The sequence below is a fragment of the Centroberyx gerrardi genome, chromosome 2, assembly GCF_048128805.1.
Source record: "Centroberyx gerrardi isolate f3 chromosome 2, fCenGer3.hap1.cur.20231027, whole genome shotgun sequence".
Classification (NCBI taxonomy): Eukaryota; Metazoa; Chordata; class Actinopteri; order Beryciformes; family Berycidae; genus Centroberyx; species Centroberyx gerrardi.
Window position 1 is genome coordinate 28849456 of NC_135998.1, and position 20536 is coordinate 28869991.

The following is a 20536-nucleotide window of genomic DNA, read 5'->3' on the forward strand; positions in this document are numbered from 1 at the left end:
ACAGAACAGCCCTGGAAGTGGCTGGCAAGCAAGCAAGACACAGACAGACCAAGAGATGCACTGCCCAGCTAGGTTAGGACAGGGAGACTAGAGAGAGATGCACTGCCCAGCTAGGTTAGGACAGAGAGACTAGAGAGAGATGCACTGCCCAGCTAGGTTAGGACAGACAGACTAGAGAGAGATGCACTGCCCAGCTAGGTTAGGACAGAGAGACTAGAGAGAGATGTACTGCCCAGCTAGGTTAGGACAGGGAGACTAGAGAGAGATGTACTGCCCAGCTAGGTTAGGACAGAGAGACTAGAGAGAGATGTACTGCCCAGCTAGGTTAGGACAGACAGACTAGAGAGAGATGCACTGCCCAGCTAGGTTAGCGAGACAGACAGACTAGAGAGAGATGCACTGCAAGCTAGCACATCAACTTAACGTTACTGTTATTTGCTGACATCAAACTTGGAGAGGAGAGAACACAAGTTTACCTGATTGCTGTTCCCGCAAAGTGTTTTTTTTTAACTCTTTTCGTGACCAGAAGGATAGTTCCGCTTCATCCTCTCATCGAAGTTGTAAACATTGACACACGCTTTGACACAAGGGGGAGGCGGGGCCTTTGCATAATTTGCGGGGCCCTACACAACTTGCGTAGTGAGCGTATAGAGCCGCCCGGCTCTGCCTCAGCCACCATAGACAGCCAATGAAACTGGTCTTGTAGTCACTCCACGGTCCTCTCTGAGCCAAGGGGGTCCCATTGCACCACATATTACAGAAGCCCATTTTTTTTACCATTTTTACTATTAAGTACTAGGTGGGCCTCCGCTCCTCTGGGCCTCCGCTCCTCTGCTCCCTCTTGATGACCAGGACCCTTTTTATGAAAGCTTGTTGCGTTCCCCTGTATTTTCTGTGTTCTTTTGGAGGTCTGCCCTTTCCCTCTCTTTCCCTTTCTGTCTTTCTCTCCCCTTACCTGTTCTCCCATAGGTGCATTCCATTTGGCCAAAATGCATCTTCTCCTCCATCCTCGTGGCCTCGTCTCCTTGCTGACTCGGCATCCAAAAATGAGTCGCCATCATTAAGGATGTTCCAATTGGTTAAAAGACACATGAAGGATCCCTCATGTCTCTTCGCCTCCATCCTCCAATGAGGCGTGGTTACTCAGGTGTATCCTCGATGCGGAAATAATGACTGAAGATGATTCACGTACCTATAGCCTATAGGCTAAACCCAGCTCCATCTTCTACCTCCTTGAGGAAGACGAGGCTCATTAGGGGCTGATAGAGATTAATTAAGCATTAATCTCAATTTTGTGAAACGATTCTATGTGGATAAAACTAGACAGCTGTCATCCACGCAGGGGAAGGAGTTACTGTGTGTGCCTCAAACACCACACTTCAAACGTCACTTCAATGTGCCGCATGCAAGGACGTTCCAATTGACAGTACACAGCAGTGGTGTAGTCTAGTTTATTGTAGTGGGTATACTGTGATGATTCCCTCCCAGCCTCGTACACACCCGTCCCAGAGCGACACCCCATAAGCACCACCACACTCACTAACGCATACAGTACATGCATCCACACATAATTGAGAGCATTCTGAAAGACTGGGTATGTGTTATCAACAATTTATTATAAGCAACACAAGACTTTAACAGCCAATGACATTTACAGCTGGGGAGATTTAAACGCTTTGGACTGATTTTCTACTGTTTTAGTGTTAATCACCATCTAACTCAACCAGTTAGGAGCTACTTTTAGCCTTAGATGTTTTATGAATACGGCCCCTGGAGCACAGGTTCATCAGCTGGCAATTTTCAATGCAAAGCATGGATTACGATTTAAGAGTGCAAGTATTATTAACAATAATGGAAAGCTGAATAGGCTTATCAGTTTTAATAGCAGTATTAACAGTGAACATTCCTGCAGTTCTGTCACAAACACTCATTCATTACAGAATATTATGAACTTGGCACTGACCGTCAAGCAACTGTGTTCGTTGGTAGGTGACGTCAGGTCTAGGTCACGGGCCACGGCCAAACTCAAAGCCCCTCCTATATGGGAAGCCACCACGTTCAGCGCCTCGTAACACAGACAGAGCGCACAGGGTGAATTTTATGAATGGAAGTGTGAATGGAGGAGATGCTTCCCCTGCAATATAGCTTATTTTATTGCTTATTTTATTGCTACCCGGTATTTGCGAAACAAAATCACTGAAGTGAAAGTTCTGTCACAAAACTATATTGTTACGTGTCCTTGCGCATTTTTAAGTGGGTATACGGAAATCCTGGAGCTTTCGGCGTATACCTGCGTATCACATAGACTACATCACTGGTACACAGTTCACTCACTCCTCGCATCTTCTCCTTGTTTCCCCCGTGACCTTTCACCGAGGAGTCAAGGAGGAGACGCGAGGCGAGGAGAAATCGTTACCAAATCTAACGCACCCCAGGTTCCAGTTTTAGTGACCAATCCAGAGGAAGGAGGTGTCAATCAGCAGCAACCAATCAGTGGCCCCCTTGCTGTTATATGAACCCCTGGCACTTCCTGGATATCTCTGTCTGCATGCTGTTGGCCTGTTGTGTATCCTGTGAGCTCTTTGCCATTGTCATTCTTTTGTTTTTTATCTGATATTTGGCCAACTTTATGCTTGTTTGTGTAAAAAGGAAAACTGTAGCAGGTAAGGGGCCCTACATTTTGCAACACATAGGAAATGTATGTTGTTAGACTCACTAGGTTAGGAGTGAATGCCACCCACTGTAAGTTGTATGTGGTTAGTTAGAGCAGACAGTCAGAAGTAGGTTTTTGTTTCAACTTTCTTTTCCCTAGGTAGGTAGTTAGACCTCTCCTTCTGAGATAGTTTGATCTGGTTTTATTCTTTACCTTGGTTTGACGTCACTTATGCTCCTTGTTGGTGTTTCAACACCAACTGCTTCATCACTACTTGAATAATGTAACTATAACTGTAAAAAAAACACACAAAAATATTTTTCACTATTTTTTTATGATGTGTAAGTGTGTTTCTGTCCTCCCACCGGTTCATCCATCCCATTTTTGCCATCACAATAATCATGTTTATGTTGTCGCCCCTCACACTCCATTCTCCTCCCATACTGGGGTTGTAACAAAGCTCATGAAAGTAGTATGGAAGAAGCAAATAATCCCAAATCAAGGTAGAGAGCAGGAGAAACTTTAATGCCAAAAGAGAAAGAGCCTTTTGCAATACATCAATTTTGGCTCATATGCCTCCCCAATGAAAGTATTTCCTTCTGTGTGATAGCAAAGAAGTTGATAAACTACCTAGAAAGACACCAGCTAACTGACACATCAGTACAAAAGGCAGGAATATCTTCTATCTAGTTTCGCAGGGTGAACACACAAGCATGACTTGACACCAAATTCAGTCAGTCAAACATGACAATGTTCTAATTTATACCTAGAAAAGACATTTTCTCAGTACCACACAACCCTCTGTGAGTAGCATCTGATTTAAGAGTACCAAATGTCATCAAACATCTGGTTAAAGACATACAAATGCACTTCACAAGCTCCACAAAATTTACCACAGCATGGCAGTGCCTGGAAATTGGTATCATGGCAGGGTACACTATCTCCCCTCTAGCGTTCACTGTGGCATTAGGGCATAAAAGAGGGTTGTGGATAGGAAAAGGCGGCAGAGAAGGATTAATTTCCTGCCCATTAGGGAATATATGGACAATATATGGACTATTACTCCAGCAGCATCCAAAAGGCACAAAAAGGCTACTTGCCAAAATGAATGATAAATTGGACCTGGATGAAAGTAAAACAATGCAAATCAAGAAGCATCTCTACTGTCACGGGGAAAGTGTGTCAAAATCATATTTTAAATTGCCTCTTAAAACTTATTTTTATAGACATGCTTTTATGCAATGTGCTTTATCCTATTATTTTTGCTATATCCTTATGTTTATTACATTATTTTACTTGATTCTCATCTTTTTATCTTTTGGTGCTTTGTTGGTTTACTTTTAATTTATGTGATGAGGATGATGTTTGATTTGATTTGGTTGTTAAAGCACTTAATAATGTAATAATGTAATAATAATAATGATAATAATAACATATATTCTATATTGACAAAGGTAATTTCAACAATATCAGAGGAATCTGTCAAACATTTAGGAAGATGGTATAACATGAACCTTGTAGACAAAGAACAAATTCAGGGGTTAAGGCATTTACCAGTACACAGGATATGATATAACTATCCCTTGTGCTATTTGGTTTGAAGAGAGCAACAGTTTTTGCTCTCTTCAAACCAAATAGTCATCTCTCATGTTAGATAAACACACAAACTTAGGGTTTGCATGTATTTTACCTCCACTAACATGGACTGACCTCATGATCTCAGAATACTGAGAATAACAATTGTTATTCTCACATTCCACTGAGTTTAGCTCAGCTAGATTCAAAGCCTCCATCTTCTTTGTTTGTCTTGATGCCAAAACCCATAACAAAGGACAAACATGCACCTACCTGGCTATGCGCCCAGTGCACTCACCCAAAGCCTGTAGACAAAGACACACACATGCTCAATTGCATACCCACACATTCACACATGTTCATACACACACATGCCTGTACATAATTTGTGTTCATTTGTGTTAAATTTTAATACTCTTGTTCAATAAATTGTGTGTTGATTTAAAGGGTTATTGTGTCTGTATTACATAATGTATGAATGAACCAACCACTGCTATTAAAGACTTCACCTTATCTTTCAACCCTTAATTAAATATTATTAATTTAGTGTTAACTAAAGGTATAATGTTGCAGTTTCATTAAGAACTATTAATATTGCGATTTCACTAATAATTGTCAAATTATTAGTTGAGATCCCATATTGCTAGTTGTCACGACCCAACTAGCTCTGCATGAGCAAATATATGTCAAGAACCCCCTGCACATGCAGCCTGTTTGGTAAGTTTAACGGCAGGGCTCATGCGTGAACAGGAGCCGGTGTTGAAATGCCGGTAAATCAGTTCCGCCAATTTCACTGCTCAAGACGTTGTGACATTACTGGTAAAGTTCCGTATCAACTGTATGTGTGAACAATGCCACATTAATGCCACATGCACGCACACCGTTTGGACGCTCTGTTGTTAAACTGAGATTATCCCATTGTGTTTTCAAACTGCAGTGATGGCAGTTAAACATAATTTCCTGGAAATGACAATAGTGGAATTTAACAGTATTGCCAGTGGTAGCATTACGTTACAAAAGCGGCATGTCTTGTATGAACAACAGAAACTGCTGCCTTTACCAGAAACAAGCACAGATCCTGTACAGGCCCAACGGCGTGTGTTCAATTCTATGCACTGAAGCACTGCGACATGGTTAAATTACCTAATTCCCCTAACTTTAATTAAATACTACAAGGTAATAACGTTACCTACTGTTAAAGTTTGTAGGGCAGCAGAAGATCTGTTACTGTTTACAAATCATGTTACTAACACAGGCGAGTTTGGAGCAAATTGTAGAATGTTAAGTTTCACTTTTGTTTTCACAGGGAGACTCTGTGGATTGAGTACAATGCTGCTGGTCTGTGCATCTCCAAATGTGAAAGCCTTGGCACAATTAATTTCCATTTTTGGTATTCTCAAGGTTCTACAAAGTGATCAAGGGTCCAATTTTACATCCAACATGTTTGTTGAGATCTTGAAGCAGCTCCATATTAAGCATTCTTAAGCTAGTGCATATCATGCACAAAGAGAGGGAGCTCTTGAACGGTTTCATCAAACTCTGAAGTCACTAATACATGCTTACTGTACAGAGTTGGGCCGTGACTGGGAAGAGGGGATACCTTGGTTGATGCTGCCTGCAAGGGAGGTCATACAAGAAAGTGCTAGTTTCAGTCCAAATGACCTAGTCTTCAGTCATACTGTACAAGGTCTACTCACAGTCTTACAAGACGATTGGAAAACAACTGAGCCTCCCATGAATTTGATGACAACTGTATTAAGCAAACAAAATGGCAAAGGCAAAATTGCAGGAATCCCAGTGTAAAATGAAAAACCTTTATGATCACAGGGTTGAGCAGCATGTTTTTAGTCCTGGTGACCAAGTATTGGCACTCTTACCACTTACCAGTTCACCCTTTCAGGCCAAATTTGCTGGACCCTACACTGTTGCACGTCAAGTGTTTGACCAGAATTATTTAATCTCTACCACAGATAGGAAAAGGTCTGTGCAGACAGGAGGTGGTGAGGAGGAGTTGAAAGCACCCGATGATTGTATCCTTGAAAAAGACCAGCTGAAAAATTCAGTCTCTGGGTAAACTTGACACTGTGTTAGCACATCTGTCTGAAGACAAACGTAGGGAGTTGATAAATCTTATTAACAAGTTTCCTTCCTTGTTCAGCGATAGCCCTTCTCCTACTCATCTGATTGAGCACGATATTGATGTGGGGGATGCTGAACCCATTTGGCAGAGGTTTTACCGTGTTTCCCCAGAAAAGAGAGCACAGTCTGAGGTCAACTACATGCTTGAAACTGGCATTGCTGTAAACCTCATCTTCCAGCTGGACTTCGCCGTGTCTGTTGGTGAAAGTCAGATGAAACTTTCAGACCATGCACTGACTTTCGCAAAGTAAATAAGGTCACCAAGCCAGGCGCCTACCCTCTTCCCCGCATAGATGATTGTGTAGACCAGGTAGGCTCAGTGAAGTTTGTCAGTAAGTTTCTCCTCCTTAAAGGGTACTGGCAGATCCCTTTAACTCAAAGAGCACAAGAGATAGCTGCCTATATAACTCCCTCAGGCTTATACTCATACACAGTTATGCCCTTTTGTCTCAGAAACGCACCAGCCACATTTCAGCGGCTGATGAACCAAGTTGTCTGTGGTTTAGAAGGACGGGCAGTGTACGTGAATGATGTGGTGGTCTGATATTTGGGAGGAACATTTGTTGCATGCTCGAGCTCTGTTCAGCCGCTTACCCTGGGCACATCTCACCATCAATTTGGCAAAGTGTGAGTTTGCCAAGGTGACAGTGACTGACCTGGGTAAAGTGGTTGGACGGGGTGAGGTGGGTCCCATCAGAGCCACAGTTTTGGCTATTAGCCACTTTCCTGCTCCATCTACCAAGACGGAGCTGGCTTGATTCTTGGGCATGGTAGGTTACTACCGCAGTTTTTGTAGAAACCTTTCTACAGTGGTAACACCCCTGACAACCCACATTATAATCACACTATAAGAGAACTGAGGGGGGGCAAATGTTGCAGGGATTGCAGGCTATGACCAACTACAAGGGAAATAGTATTGCACCCATCTCCACTGACCCTTCACTACCGGACAATCTGAACAATTTCTACACCCGTTTTGAGGCTCAAAACAATGAGCCTGCCGTTAAAACTCCCAGGCAGCCGGCCCAGACGATATCACATCTAGGGTCCTCAAAACCTGTGCACATGAACTGGCCCCTGTTTTCACTGACATTTTTAACACCTCCCTATCTATGTGTGTCGTCCCAGCCTGCTTTAAGAAAACCACCATTGTGCCACTGGCGTGGCATGTCTAATTGACTACCAGCCAGTGGCACTCACTTCTGTGGCTAGGCTGGTGATGGTACACATAAATAACATTATCCCAGATTCACTGTGTGCACTACAGTTTGCGCATTGCCCCAACAAATCTGTGGATGATTTGGTCTCTCTGGCTCTGCACATAACCCTCAAATACCTGGACACACCAGACATATGCCAGGATGTTATTCATTGACTTTAGCTCGGCCTCCAATACAGTCATACCCACTAAGCTGGACAACAAACTCAGAGCACTAGGACTGGGCAACGCCACCCACAACTGGCTACTGGATTTCCTAACAGACCATCCGCAGATGGTCAAGATAGGAAACAAAATGTCATTCACACTGATACTAAACACCGGAGTCCCCCAGGGCCGCTGTCTGAGGCCAAGACTATATTCACTTTTTACACATGACTGTTATACAACCACATAATAAAATTTGCAGATGACACCACAGTAATCGGACTAATCCATATGGATGAATCATCATACAGAGACAAGGTGGCAGCACCGACTGTGTTGCAACAACCTGGTTTTGAATGCAAACAAAACAAAGGAGCTCATCATTGATTTCCGGAGATTCAGGGAACCTCACACCCCCATCAGCATTGACGGTATAACAGTTGAAATTGTCGATTGCTTCAAGTTCCTCAGGATCCAGATTTCAAATGACCTCACCTGGACCATCATCGCTGAGGCAGTGCTAAAGAAAGAACAGCAGCGGCTCTACTTTCTACGCTGCCTCAAGAAATGCGGTATGAGCAAACAAACACTCCCAAACTTCTCCCATCGAGAGTGTCATCACCGGAGCCATCACTGTCTGTTATGGGTACACCAGCGCACGGGACAAAGAAGCCAATCATACTCTGAGACCCAAACCACCCACTGTTCTCCCCACTTTCATCTGGTAGGATGTACCGTACCATAAAAACACGGACCAAGAGATTCAACAAAGGTTTTTACCCACAGGCAGTACATATGCTCAACAATAAATAGGACACTACACTGAGGGGTGAATTCACAAAGAATGGATTGCGGCTAATAGCACCATGAATTGCGTATCATTTGCAACCGCTATTTGCTCCGTCTCAAGGACCGATTGACAAAAGATATTGCGCTAATGATGTGCCAGCGCAAACACGCCCATAACCTGTTGCAACTGAGTGCAATTTGCCCCTGTTTTGCGTCTGATTGCAATTATCAATGTGGCAAAGTATAAATGTTGCCTTTGCGCCAAGAACACAGTAGGCAGGACAATGGCAGAGAGAAAGAGAAAAATGAATTTTTTAGACCGCGAGCTGCAAGTCCTGACGGATGAGGTGCAGAGGCATTCCTCAAAACTTCAGGCAAGAAATTTAACCGGGACTACGAGAAACCATATTTGGGATTTAATATCCCAGTCTGTCAGTGCTGTTGGTGTTTCCAAACGCACACCTTCAGACTGCAAAAGAAGATGGCATGATTTGAAGCGGAGAACAAAGGAGAATGTAGGGGAGCTTTATTCATTTATTTTTCATGACACAATTGCATCCTGTCACTGCATCCTTTGTTTGTCATTGCATCTCACTGCATCCCAAAATAAACTAGAAGGGCACTCGGACAGCGCAGACCTCCGCCAAGGCCAATCCAGTCTTCTATGATATGCAAATGTGCAAACGCAACCAATATACGGATCCGCTCCAAAATGTAATGGGTTCTTCCTTGGCCCATGCTACACCCTTCCATGAAGTTTCATGAAAATCGGGATAGTAGTTTTTCCGTAATCCTGCTGACAGACAGACAAACAAACACACAAACAAACGGCACTGAAAACATAACCTCCTTGGCGGAGGTAATAAATGAGTTTGAGCGGGGCAGTCCATGGTGCTGAATCTTTAGGCTAAAATAAGGCCCACTGTGCTGACTAGTGAGATAAGTGAAAATATTTTCAGAGTGAGAAATTGAGTTGTATTGATTGTTTGGTTGTACTGATTTATTTGCTTTTGTTTGTGAAGCAATCTGTGTTAAAGTTCTATAGTAATAATAATAATAATAATGTCAAAATATTATTTACAGACTGTATTTACCGACAATTTTATTTTTTAGGTCACACAAAGGTGGAATTGTTGCAGAGACATTTGCAAGGTCAATTCAATTCAATTCTCAGTTAAATCAACAAGTGATATTCTCCTTCAAAATATCCGCTCACGAGCACGCCTGGCATTACGATGCCTTTGCCTGCTACAATTACTGCTGCCATGATCACTGGAAAGTCTGGGCGTGACACCCCTTACAAATGCCGCGCAATCCTTTTGTGAATTCGCCCCTGAATGTTTTTGGAGATTTTCTTCTCTGAACAACTACCAACATACATGCTGAACATATATATATATATATATATATATATATATATATATATATGCTGAATACTACCCCAAACTTTGGTTGATTGGCATTCCTGTTGTACATTTGGCCAGTAGCCTAATTCATAGCAGTCAAATAGACTTGACAGGGATGTATTGCTTTTTCATAATTTGAGGTATTAACTGGCTGATACTGCATGAAAGGTATCCTCGCCTAAGCGCTTATTCAGTCTGTACCCTGAAAAACTGCAGCATTGTACAGTAGATCCCATATGAAAATTTGCCTAAATATTCAATCATTCTTATTAATGAATTGATTACTGAAACCAGATGTCTCATGTCCCATGAGAATCAAAGAAAGGTGAGGGCATACCATTGATATACTCTTAAGCATGATGTCCCTAGCTGGGAATGGTTTCTTCTTATTTGAGTTCCTGAGAATAAATTCTCTTCAACCAGACAGCAGGCAAACCCCCATACTTCTTTCAGCCATTATTGTTCTCAAAGGACTGCCTAGTCCATAACCTCCTTTCATCAAGAACTTGAAGATCCTCCATCAGGAATGTGTTTCTCTTACTGACTAAACTAAACCATCTCTACTGAATGCCCAGCTCTGACCATTTTCTCATCATTTTTCTTCTCAGTGCTATTACAAAAACTACCAGTCAACCAATTAATTCTGGTACTCTTTGGCAGTCTCCCTAGCTCTCTCTTATTTCCCTCTTTAGACAGAAAACAGCTAGGGGCAAAGCTTTTATCCTATAGGGCTTTTGGAGCAACCTACATACCAGTGTCAGGATGTCAGACACTGTCTCAGTATTTAGGTCCAGACCCATTTATTTAGCACAGCTTACAATCTACCTTAGCTCCCACCCGCAGTTGCTCATTTATTTTGTTCTCTCGCCAACTACGCTGATGTTGCCTGATGTTACCATATTTTTTCACAGGCGGATGTGCTCAGGCACACATATACACCCACAGCTACAAAAACTAGACACAAACACACACACACACACACACACACACACACACACACTGTCAACATAACCGTTAGGCGGCTGGAGTTTTAGTGAGGAGGCAGAGACATATCTGGAGTGCAACCATACTGTGACATTTATTCACCAGATTCACCAGTGCACACAACATGGGCACCCTGACACCTACAGCAGCAACTGAATGGAAAAGGTAGGTTTAAAAGGTAAAGGTAAAAAAACAGCCATTTATAAATGATCAGAAAAAAAACACAAAAAAGCGAATGTGCAAATACATGGAAGTTGACACGTGTATTCCCTGGTGAATGTGTGGAAACAGCAGATGCAACGGATGTTTTTTCCAGCGGCCAGAGGGGGCAACAAAGAGCACGTTTTCCAGCTCGCCGCACAGGGAAGAAACGTAGAAGAAGAGTGGCAGCCATATACGAAAACAACTAGGAAAAGCCACACAAAGGTGAGATTTTATACTTTATTGCAAATACTTTCACACAATATGATCCACCCACTTAACAGGTAAGGGTTCAAGGAATCCAGAAATGCTTGTCAGATGCCCGGTCCCAGTCAAATTTTTTGTACTATCAAAATCCTAGGTTTTTAATGCAAGGACCCGGGACTGACACCCACGCAGTGTTGTGTCAGTCCCAACGGGGCTATGGAAAAGGCAGCTTTATATACATACTCTGCTGCAGGTAATTGGTTGGAAGCTACCATCAATAGGGGGTTTCCATCTCTTCACGCTTCTGTATTCAGCGCTGATCCTCATTTGAATAAAGACAATGAATGAATTTCATTGTCAAATTATGTGTGTGTGTGTGTGTGTGTGTGTGTACATGTCTGTCAGTGAGTAAACTGATGTATGTGTGGGTGACTTAATTTGTCATTAAGAACAATGTGATAATCAATTCCAAATAGTGTTAAAGGCTGTTGATGTGGAGTCTGTAAAGGGCTTGTATGCTTATGAGTTGGCATTTGAATCACAGTGGGGGGCTATACGCCATATATCAGAGTGATCAGGGCTGTATGACGGTGCTGCGGGGCCAGATTACCAGCCCTCTGTGCCCAGTGTCCTATTAAATACTCATCGTGCCTCAAATAAAGCATGTGTCCGATTGAAAGCTGCTGTTGGGAAATAAAAGTGCAGTAACATGATGCTGCCGTTCCTGAAATAGCCCAGAAACAGAACAGGGACGGGACAGAGAGGATAGAGTTGCCCCGAGGAGAGAGATAGGAAGGAGGTGTGTGTGTGCGTGTGTGTGTGTGTGTGTGGTGGTGTGGAAGATGGAAAATAACTGAAGTGAAGATCCAATGTTAGTGAAAGACAGAGAGAGAAAGGAAGGAAATCAACAGATCCAGCAGAAGGGAGGAGACACTTTTTACATTCTTGCTGCCCTGTTGCTCCACCCCAAGATGAAGTGTTTGGAGAATCCTGTGGCAAGGCAGAAGCCTTGAAAAATGAATCCCACTGCAATTTGTCATATGTCTGCCTGTTCAGTGTGGAAAGGTCAGGTTGTCAACCAGATGTACGAACAATGGAACCTGCAATAAACAAAGAGTACGACGAGCAGAAGAAGCAAACTTTGTAAACAAGCAGAAGCGGGCAGCATCGGCAGATGTTGCTGCCGTTCCACCGCATAAAGTAATTCACCATGATATGCAAGGCTGTATCTGTTTTGTGTTCTTGCATCTGAAAACCTGGCATGATGTTTTAAAGGCAGGCACAACACTTCGGATGAAATTATGAAATAAGATGGATGCGCGCACACACACACAAACGCAGGCACACACAAACAAAAAGAAACCCACATTCCAAATCATTTGTTATTGTATAGTTATCAGCAGATCTGGTGTTTCTCAGTCGAAGCACTTGTTCTTTATCTAGCTCGACTTTCTCTGACTGAACTCATCTGTTTCCCGCAAATACACACACACATACACAGAAACATTTTCCCAAACAAAAACAAAGTTTTTTAACTGCGTTGTTCTGAAGAATCTCTGTGTAATGTCCATAACTCTATGTAGGTATATAGGAGCCAGCTTTTTAAAGCAGAAGCAATGGATTTTGGGGAACTTGTGAGAATCCATTGTGTGTGTGTGTGTGTGTGTGTGTGTGTGTGTGTGTGTGTGTGTGTGTGTGTATGTGTGTGTGTGTGTGTAGGTATGTGTGTACTGAGGGGGAGATCAGATAAAGTGTCTAAGAGGAATTGTTATTTCAGTTCATCTCCTGAAACAGGAACAAAGTCTAATGTAGATCACAGAGTAAACACACTCCGGAGACTCTGAGTCAAAACCTCTCCTCCTCTTCTTGCCTTGCCTCACTATTCCTCTGCACTCTTCTCTCATCTTGCCTCACCTCTCCTCCAGTGCTCACCTGTCCCCTCCATCTGTTCTTCATCTCTTCTACTCTGTTCTCCCCTTGTCCTCCTCCTTAAACGGGGGACATCAGACATTTTAACATTGTTAATATTATTCAGAATGTAATCAAACAACAACAACCAGTCAAAGGTTTGGACACACCTGACTGAATGTTCTATGTTTTTCATTCTCTTAAAGCCATTTTGATCTAAAGGCTTACGCTTAAATGCTTGAAATGTGTTTCTCAGACATAGTGAAGTTGATCCTATGTATGAATTTCTTTCCAAAGCCTTTGCCTTTCCATCAAGGCAAAGGGCGGCTACTTTAAAGAATCTAAAATATAAGATCTAAGACTTTTTTTGGTCACTGCATAATTCCATTTGTGTTATTTCATAGTTTTGATGGCTTTACTATTATTCTAAAATGTGAAAAATTGTAAAAATGAAGAAAATTATGAATTAATTATGAATGCTGGAAAACAAAATAAGGTTTAGTTTGGATTACATTGCCACCTAGCAGATTTGCTGCATGAGCACATGGCAGTGTCTCATGTTCAACTGAATAATTTTACAATTTTTTTAAATGGCTGATGTTCCCCTTTAAAGATGCTATGTGTAACATTTTCACATCAACACCACATTCATTTTGAAGCATTAGTATAATTACCATAAACAAAGAGACAGGAGCGAAAGGCCTTGTCTCGTGCCTCCCCCCCCCCTCTCCTCTCTTTTCCTTCACCCCTCCTCCCTCTCCTCTCCTCCAGTCAGCTGTCTTCTTGCACCTCCTCTAAACTTCCCCTCTACCCTTCCCTTCTTCTCTTCTCCTCCCATCACTTCTCCCCTCTCCTTTTCACTTCTACCATCCTTTCCCCCGCCTCGTCTCATCTCCCGACTTCCCGTGTCTTTTTCCTCTCCTGTCTTTTTTTTTTCCACTCTCGTCTACTTCACTCCCTTCCTCTTCCTCTCCTCTCTTCCAGCAGATATGTATCATGTGGGTGAAGGATTGTCTTATTCTTTCTTCCAGTGCTACAGATCAGCTGATACTGGCACCTTTAAACACAGCAACTTATCACGCTGATAACACCACTCACAGAGCAACGATCTCCACTTTGAATGTACACACACACACACACACACACACACACACACACACACACACAACCGTAGAAAGAAAGAGATAGATAACACCCCCTAACAACAAAAAATTATCACCGCATTGTGGATGAAAAAGTCTGTCCGGGGATCCAGTTGTATATGTGTGTTTTTTCTGTATTTTCCCTGTTTATCCTTTGTAGAAAATGTCACCTTTGAACAACACAAAGATATTTACCTGTCCTGAAGCAAACACAGAGCCAGCCATGACGTCTGTAGTCAAAAGAGAGAGGGAGAGAGAGGGAGAGAGAGAGAGAGAGAGTGAGAGTGGAGGCGGCAGCAAGGGAGAAAAATAAGCGCGGGGGTAAATGAAAGAAGACCGATGCCGCTCCACACATTTATCCACTTGGCTAATAGTAATAACTCCAGTCTCAGCCCCCTGGCCACAGACTTTCTTGTTTCCTCTGAATAATGATTGTGGTCACTGGAGTGTGTCTGCATTGATAGAAGGAGGGAAGCTTTGGATTTGTTAAGTACACACACTCAGAGCTATAATCAATGACCAGCTGAACAAGAAAAATACAGGAGAACGCGGACTCTCTCTCTCTCTCTCTCTCTCCCTCTCTCTCTCTCTCTCTCTCTCTCTCGCGCGCACACACACACACACACACGCGTGCACACACAGCTGAGAATACGCTCTAACTGCTGCAATTAATAAGAACAAAAAAACACAGACAAACATACTGGCAAAGACTGTTTTTTTCCTACATCACCAACCTAAGTGCGTAGCCCCCAGGAAAATAAATCATAGAAGCAAAAAAATGTATGAATTCCAAAAATGTACTAGTGGACCTGCACATGATTTATCCTCCCAAACATTTACACAGCCAAAAAAACACTCACTTGTAAGATTAAACAAGTGCCCCTCATGTAGTATTCAGCTAAAAATGTAATTATCGTATGTGGTGATGAAGAAATCTGTACAAGTCCCTCCACCTTGCATCTGTTCTGCAATACTCTCCTTGTTCCATCCTCACCCTTCACTCACTTTGTCTCTTGACCATAGCTATAGATGTGTGGAGAGACAGAGGGTCAGGTCCCCCTCAGTATTATAGGAGAAGGATGAACCGTCCCCACCAATTATTTCTGCCTCGCACACATACACTGTATTTTTACTCGCTCTGACTTTTTCAAAGCATTTTTTTGGTTTGGTCACAAGCACAAACAGCCTTTGCAGCCCTTCTCTTGTTGTTTGAAACTCCTTTTAATGCATTTAAAGGCATTTCAACAACAAATTAGATGGCCAGGTTCCATTATTGATGACATCAGCGGCTCAGTTTAGCAATGTCTTACCAGTAATTCTCCTCACTCTCTCATACCTGCACACTATCAGGTCCACCTTTCTAGCGCCGGCTGGTCATCTGTTGCTATGGTCCATTCATCATAAGGGCCAACAACTTGTGTGTAGTGAGATGCCCTTCTGCACACCACTGTTGTAAACAGAGATGTTATTGGAGCATTTGTGGCCTTTCTGTTTTTGTTTGTCTCACTGCTCTCTGTAAACTCTACAGACTGTAGTGTGGAAATCCCAGGAGGGCAGCAGCTGTTTCTGAGATGCTGGATCCAACAATCAGACCACGGTCAAAGTCTCTTAGAACACGCATGTTGCCCATTCTAATGGTGGGTCGAACAAAAAAACTGAACCACTTCACCACGTCTGCATGCTTTATATATGGAGTTGCAGCCGCATGATTGGCTGTTTGGAGGAGCAGGCTGTTTAGCAGGTGTACCTAATAAAGTGACCAGTGTGCGTATATATCTTTTGCTTCAATCTTGTGGATAAAGTGAGGGAAAACACAGTTGCATTTGCGGCTTCTTTTGACTGTAGGCACTTTCTCCTTCTACATCCTCCCTGAATCCCCCTTGTCTGCTCTGTACGTACCAGCCACTTACCAGTTCCTCCGCTGCCCTTCAGACGGAGAGTATCTAGGCCCTGGCGCTCCACGCTGAGACGGGTCATCTCTGGAGGAGGCCGGCCCGTCTCATTAGCACCTGACTAATGCCGGGGGCCTCGGTCTCTGCCACGGAGGGCGCCGCAGAGATAGAGACTCGACAGTGATTACAGCTTCCTCTGTCCCGCTTTGAGCATGGAGCACACTGAAGCACGGCAGTCACAGATGCATTCACGCACCGCATGTCTCACTATGCATGTTTTCATGTTGTATTTGCAATATTTAATACATAAATTAATAAAGATTTGATTTATGCAGTCATGTTTAAACCATGCGCCCACATCATTTCTTGTTAGAGTGGTGTATTGCTGACTGGGTAATGTCATTCTCATACACACATCCACACACACGCTTTTATATATGTATACTGTATATATGTACATATAAATGAAGACCTACAGCCACATTTTGCCTTCGGTGTGATGAGTGGTGTGTCAGCTGAAATAAGTGAACATCGTGTCTCTCTGGGCTTTATGACACATACTACCAGTTGCGTGTTTGTGTGTGTGTGTGTGTGTGTGTGCATGTGCGAGTACTGTATGTGTCTGTTGTCGTTACTGTTATGATTGCTGCTGACATCTTCAGCTTTTGTTACAGTTACAGTGCTTTTAGTCCTGTCAGTTCAGCTGTGCTGTATGTGTGTGCGTGTGCTGAATGTTGGTATGTGCAAGTGTCTCGGCATATCTCCCAGACTGCCTTGCTCCCAAGAGGCAGACAATGTGTATTTCGCAATTACGATCGGCAATGAATGATGTGTGTGACAGCTCAGGATTTGATTTTCTGCATGATTTCCTCATCTTAGCCTCTCTCTCTCTCTCTCTTTATGTGTGTGTGAAGATACATTATGTAATTTCGAGTGTATATAGCCCCATATGAACTAATTGTATGTTATTCTATTCTGATTTCAGAAATATTTCCACCTCCCATCATCTCCCTCCTGCCTATTTGACTATGCTATTTCCAACCTGTGGCGCTATAATCCCTTCTCCCACCTCTCACATCCCTCCCTCCTGTTTCACCATGTTAGCAGCATCTGTCTTATTGCAAACCCATGAATATATATTTGATCCCTGCAAAGGTGAACCATACTGGATGATATAGGTCTACTAGTGGAGCGAATGGCTGGTCAGCAGAAGATCTCAGGGTTGTCAAGAAGATGAGATGAAATATTGTAAGATTGGAAATGTAACAGGTCAGCAGGAGGAGGACATGAAGATCCCTTTTCGTGAGCATGTATAAAAACAGCACATTGCTGGATAATTACAACCATGAAAAATTGCAGAACATCAATAACTTAGTGAAACAGGCTTCTGAAAAATTTTTCCTTTCAGCTCCCTAAAGATTACACATTCAACATGCTTTCATATGTGTCTATATACAGTATACAGTATGTGTGTGTGTGTGTGTGTGTGTGTGTGTGTGTTCATATAGGACGTTGTTCACATCTGCTCACAACATCCTCATTTGCCTGCCGATTTTGATTGTGCGCAGTTTCTTCCACGATTGCCGCATCACACCGTGTGGAAGGGTGTGAAGAGGACACTGGCAAACAGATGGAGATAACACTGGATAGAAAATTAATGAGGCAGAAGCGGGGGAAGAGAGGGGGGGGGTTTAAATATTCTCTTTACATCGCTGCCATGTCATTCTCCTCCTTTTTAATCCTGTCTTCCTGGTCTGCCTCTTCAAACACCTCCGCCCTCCCCCTCTCTGTGTTGTTTCATAATTACAGCCCCCACCTCTTCCCCCCACACACTTGTTGCTATAGCAATAGGCAGAGACAGAGTGTCCCTTTGTCTTAGACCTTACATACCTTTACATGCTCTGAGCTGCTACTCCCACACACACACACACACACACACACACACATTTCTATCACTATACGTATGGGGACCTTCCATTCACCAACATTCATTCCTTAATGCCTAACCCACCCTTTACCCTTACCTTAACCTAAATCTAATCCTAATTCTAATCCTAAACTAATTTTAACCTTAACCTTACTTTAACCTAAACCTTACCCTATCTGATTTTAACCCTAAAACCACATCCTAACCCTAAATTTGCCCCTTAAAGATGTGAGGGCCGGCCAAAATGTCCTTATTTCGCAAAAATGTCCTCGTTTGGAAGGTCTGAGGTTCAAACTGCTTCTCACAAGGACACGTACACACACACACACACACACACACACACACACACAGTACTGTGACTGCAAAGGGAGACTGACATTTTGGTTGGGGATTTGCTTTATTTAAATGATTTCGAAAGGGCTCTCTGACACGAGCGCATGTCATATAATCATGCACACACACACACACACACACACCATAGAGACACACACACACACACACGCATGTACACATGATTAAATGTGCGAAAGCCCAAGGGTCTCAGACTGGCTGTGGGGTGTATAGTCACCGCATGAGTCAGGAGAGAGATCTTTACAACTTCTGGTTCCCCTTTCACACGCTTTTAAACTTCATTATTCTTTTTTTGGAGGCGGGACATTCGCCGGGTGTGTCAGGTCTCGTTTGCTCTCGCCCAGCCTTCCGCCCCGCAGCCTCGCCCTGCCTAGCCTAACCTCATCTGGTGGCTGATTATGGCTCCTTCCTTCAGTTCCTCTCCGGCCACCGTGTCCTGATTGAGACAAGGTGGAGCGGTAACACTGTCGCTGCGAGCCCAGCTGACATTAATCATTACAGTAAATGTCTAACGTCGTTATAGCCTTACCTTGCTTACCGCCAACCTGGTGGTGTGCTGCAGGAGAGGAGAGGAGGTGAGGAGAGGAGAGGAGAAGAGGGGAGAGGAGAGGAGAGGAGGAGAGGAGAGGAGAGGAGAGGAGAGGAGAGGAGAGGAGAGGAGAAGAGGGGAGAGGAGAGGAGAGGAGAGGAGAAGAGGGGAGAGGAGAGGAGAGGAGGTGAGGAGAGGAGAGGAGAGGAGAGGAGAGGAGGAGAGGAGAGGAGAGGAGAAGAGGGGAGAGGAGAGGAGGAGAGGAGAGGAGAGGAGAAGAGAGGAGAGGAGAGGAAGGAGAAGAGGGGAGAGGAGAGGAGAGGAGGAGAGGAGAGGAGAGGAGAAGAGGGGAGAGGAGAGGAGGTGAGGAGATGAGAGGAGAGATGAGGAGAAGAGGAGAGGAGAGGATGTGAGGAGAGGAGAGAGGAGAGGAGAAGAGGAGAGGAAGTGAGGAGAGGAGAGGAGAAGAGGGGAGAGGAGAGGAGAGGAGAGGAGGAGGGGAGAGGAGAGGAGGGGAGAGGAGAGGAGGAGAGGAGGGGAGGGGAGAGGAGAGGAGAGGATGTGAGGAGAGGAGAGGAGAGGAGAGGATGTGAGGAGAGGAGAGGAGAGGAGAGGAGTAGAGGAGAGGAGGAGAGGAGAGGAGAGGAGGGAAGAGAAGGAAAGGAAAGGAAAGGAAGAATAGGAGAGGAGAATGGAGGTGAGGGGAGAGGAAAAGATAGGAGGTTCCTCGGTAAAGAAAAGTAAAGGAAAGTGAGTCATGAAAGAATAATCGGTCGGATGGACCAAGTGATGAGGAAAGCTGTGGGCAGACGGAGCAAATAAATGGAGATGTAAAGGAGAGCAAAGCAAATATGACAGAGGGACACAGTGTGGAAGAGGGAGGAAATGGAGATGGATGGATTGAGTCTGATTTCACACTACCTGTTATCAGTGGTGTCTGAATCAAAGTGGGAGAATAAGTGCACGGATTAGCTCCGGCTGCAATGGGAAAGGGAGAGTGATAGCAAGAAAGAGAGAGGGAAGAGGACGTAAAAGGATGACAAAGTGTGACAGAGCTGTGTGAAATAGAGAGATAAGGAGCTGGGGAATGCATATCCTTTGCTGACACACGCCCACACACGTGTGCGGTCAGTAGATCTGTCCAACTGTGTGTGTGTGTGTGTGTGTGTTTGTGTGTTTAATCTATCCTTTTGATGCCTGAACGTCAAAACACACTCCTGTGTATCTGTCTGCCTGTCAAAAACGCATCCGGTCTGCCCGTCTCTCTCTGCCTGCTCACTAATCTCTGTCTGAGTGTGAGTCACCGTGTGAGTATAAGCAGGTTTTAATCAGCGGTACTTCATCAGTATCGGCAGCCAGTCCGCTGGCTGCTCTAAAAGAATTATGAATCACTCATGACTTATTCAGTGCTCACTGTTAGGCAGTGGGGAAAAACATATGGAACGAAAAACATGAGTCAAAGGTCAA

The 20536-nt window shown here is 43.7% G+C and overlaps 1 protein-coding gene across 1 annotated transcript in view; it reads right to left on the reverse strand.

Moving 5' to 3' along the window:
* Nucleotides 1-17850: 17850 nt before the first annotated feature.
* Nucleotides 17851-20536, reverse strand: part of gfra2b (GDNF family receptor alpha 2b) — a 68125-nt gene continuing 65439 nt past the window's right edge. The window contains 3 exon segments of the mRNA XM_071914295.2: nucleotides 17851-17881; nucleotides 18921-18976; nucleotides 19070-19096. Coding sequence (XP_071770396.1) covers nucleotides 17851-17881; nucleotides 18921-18976; nucleotides 19070-19096 — 114 coding nt within the window.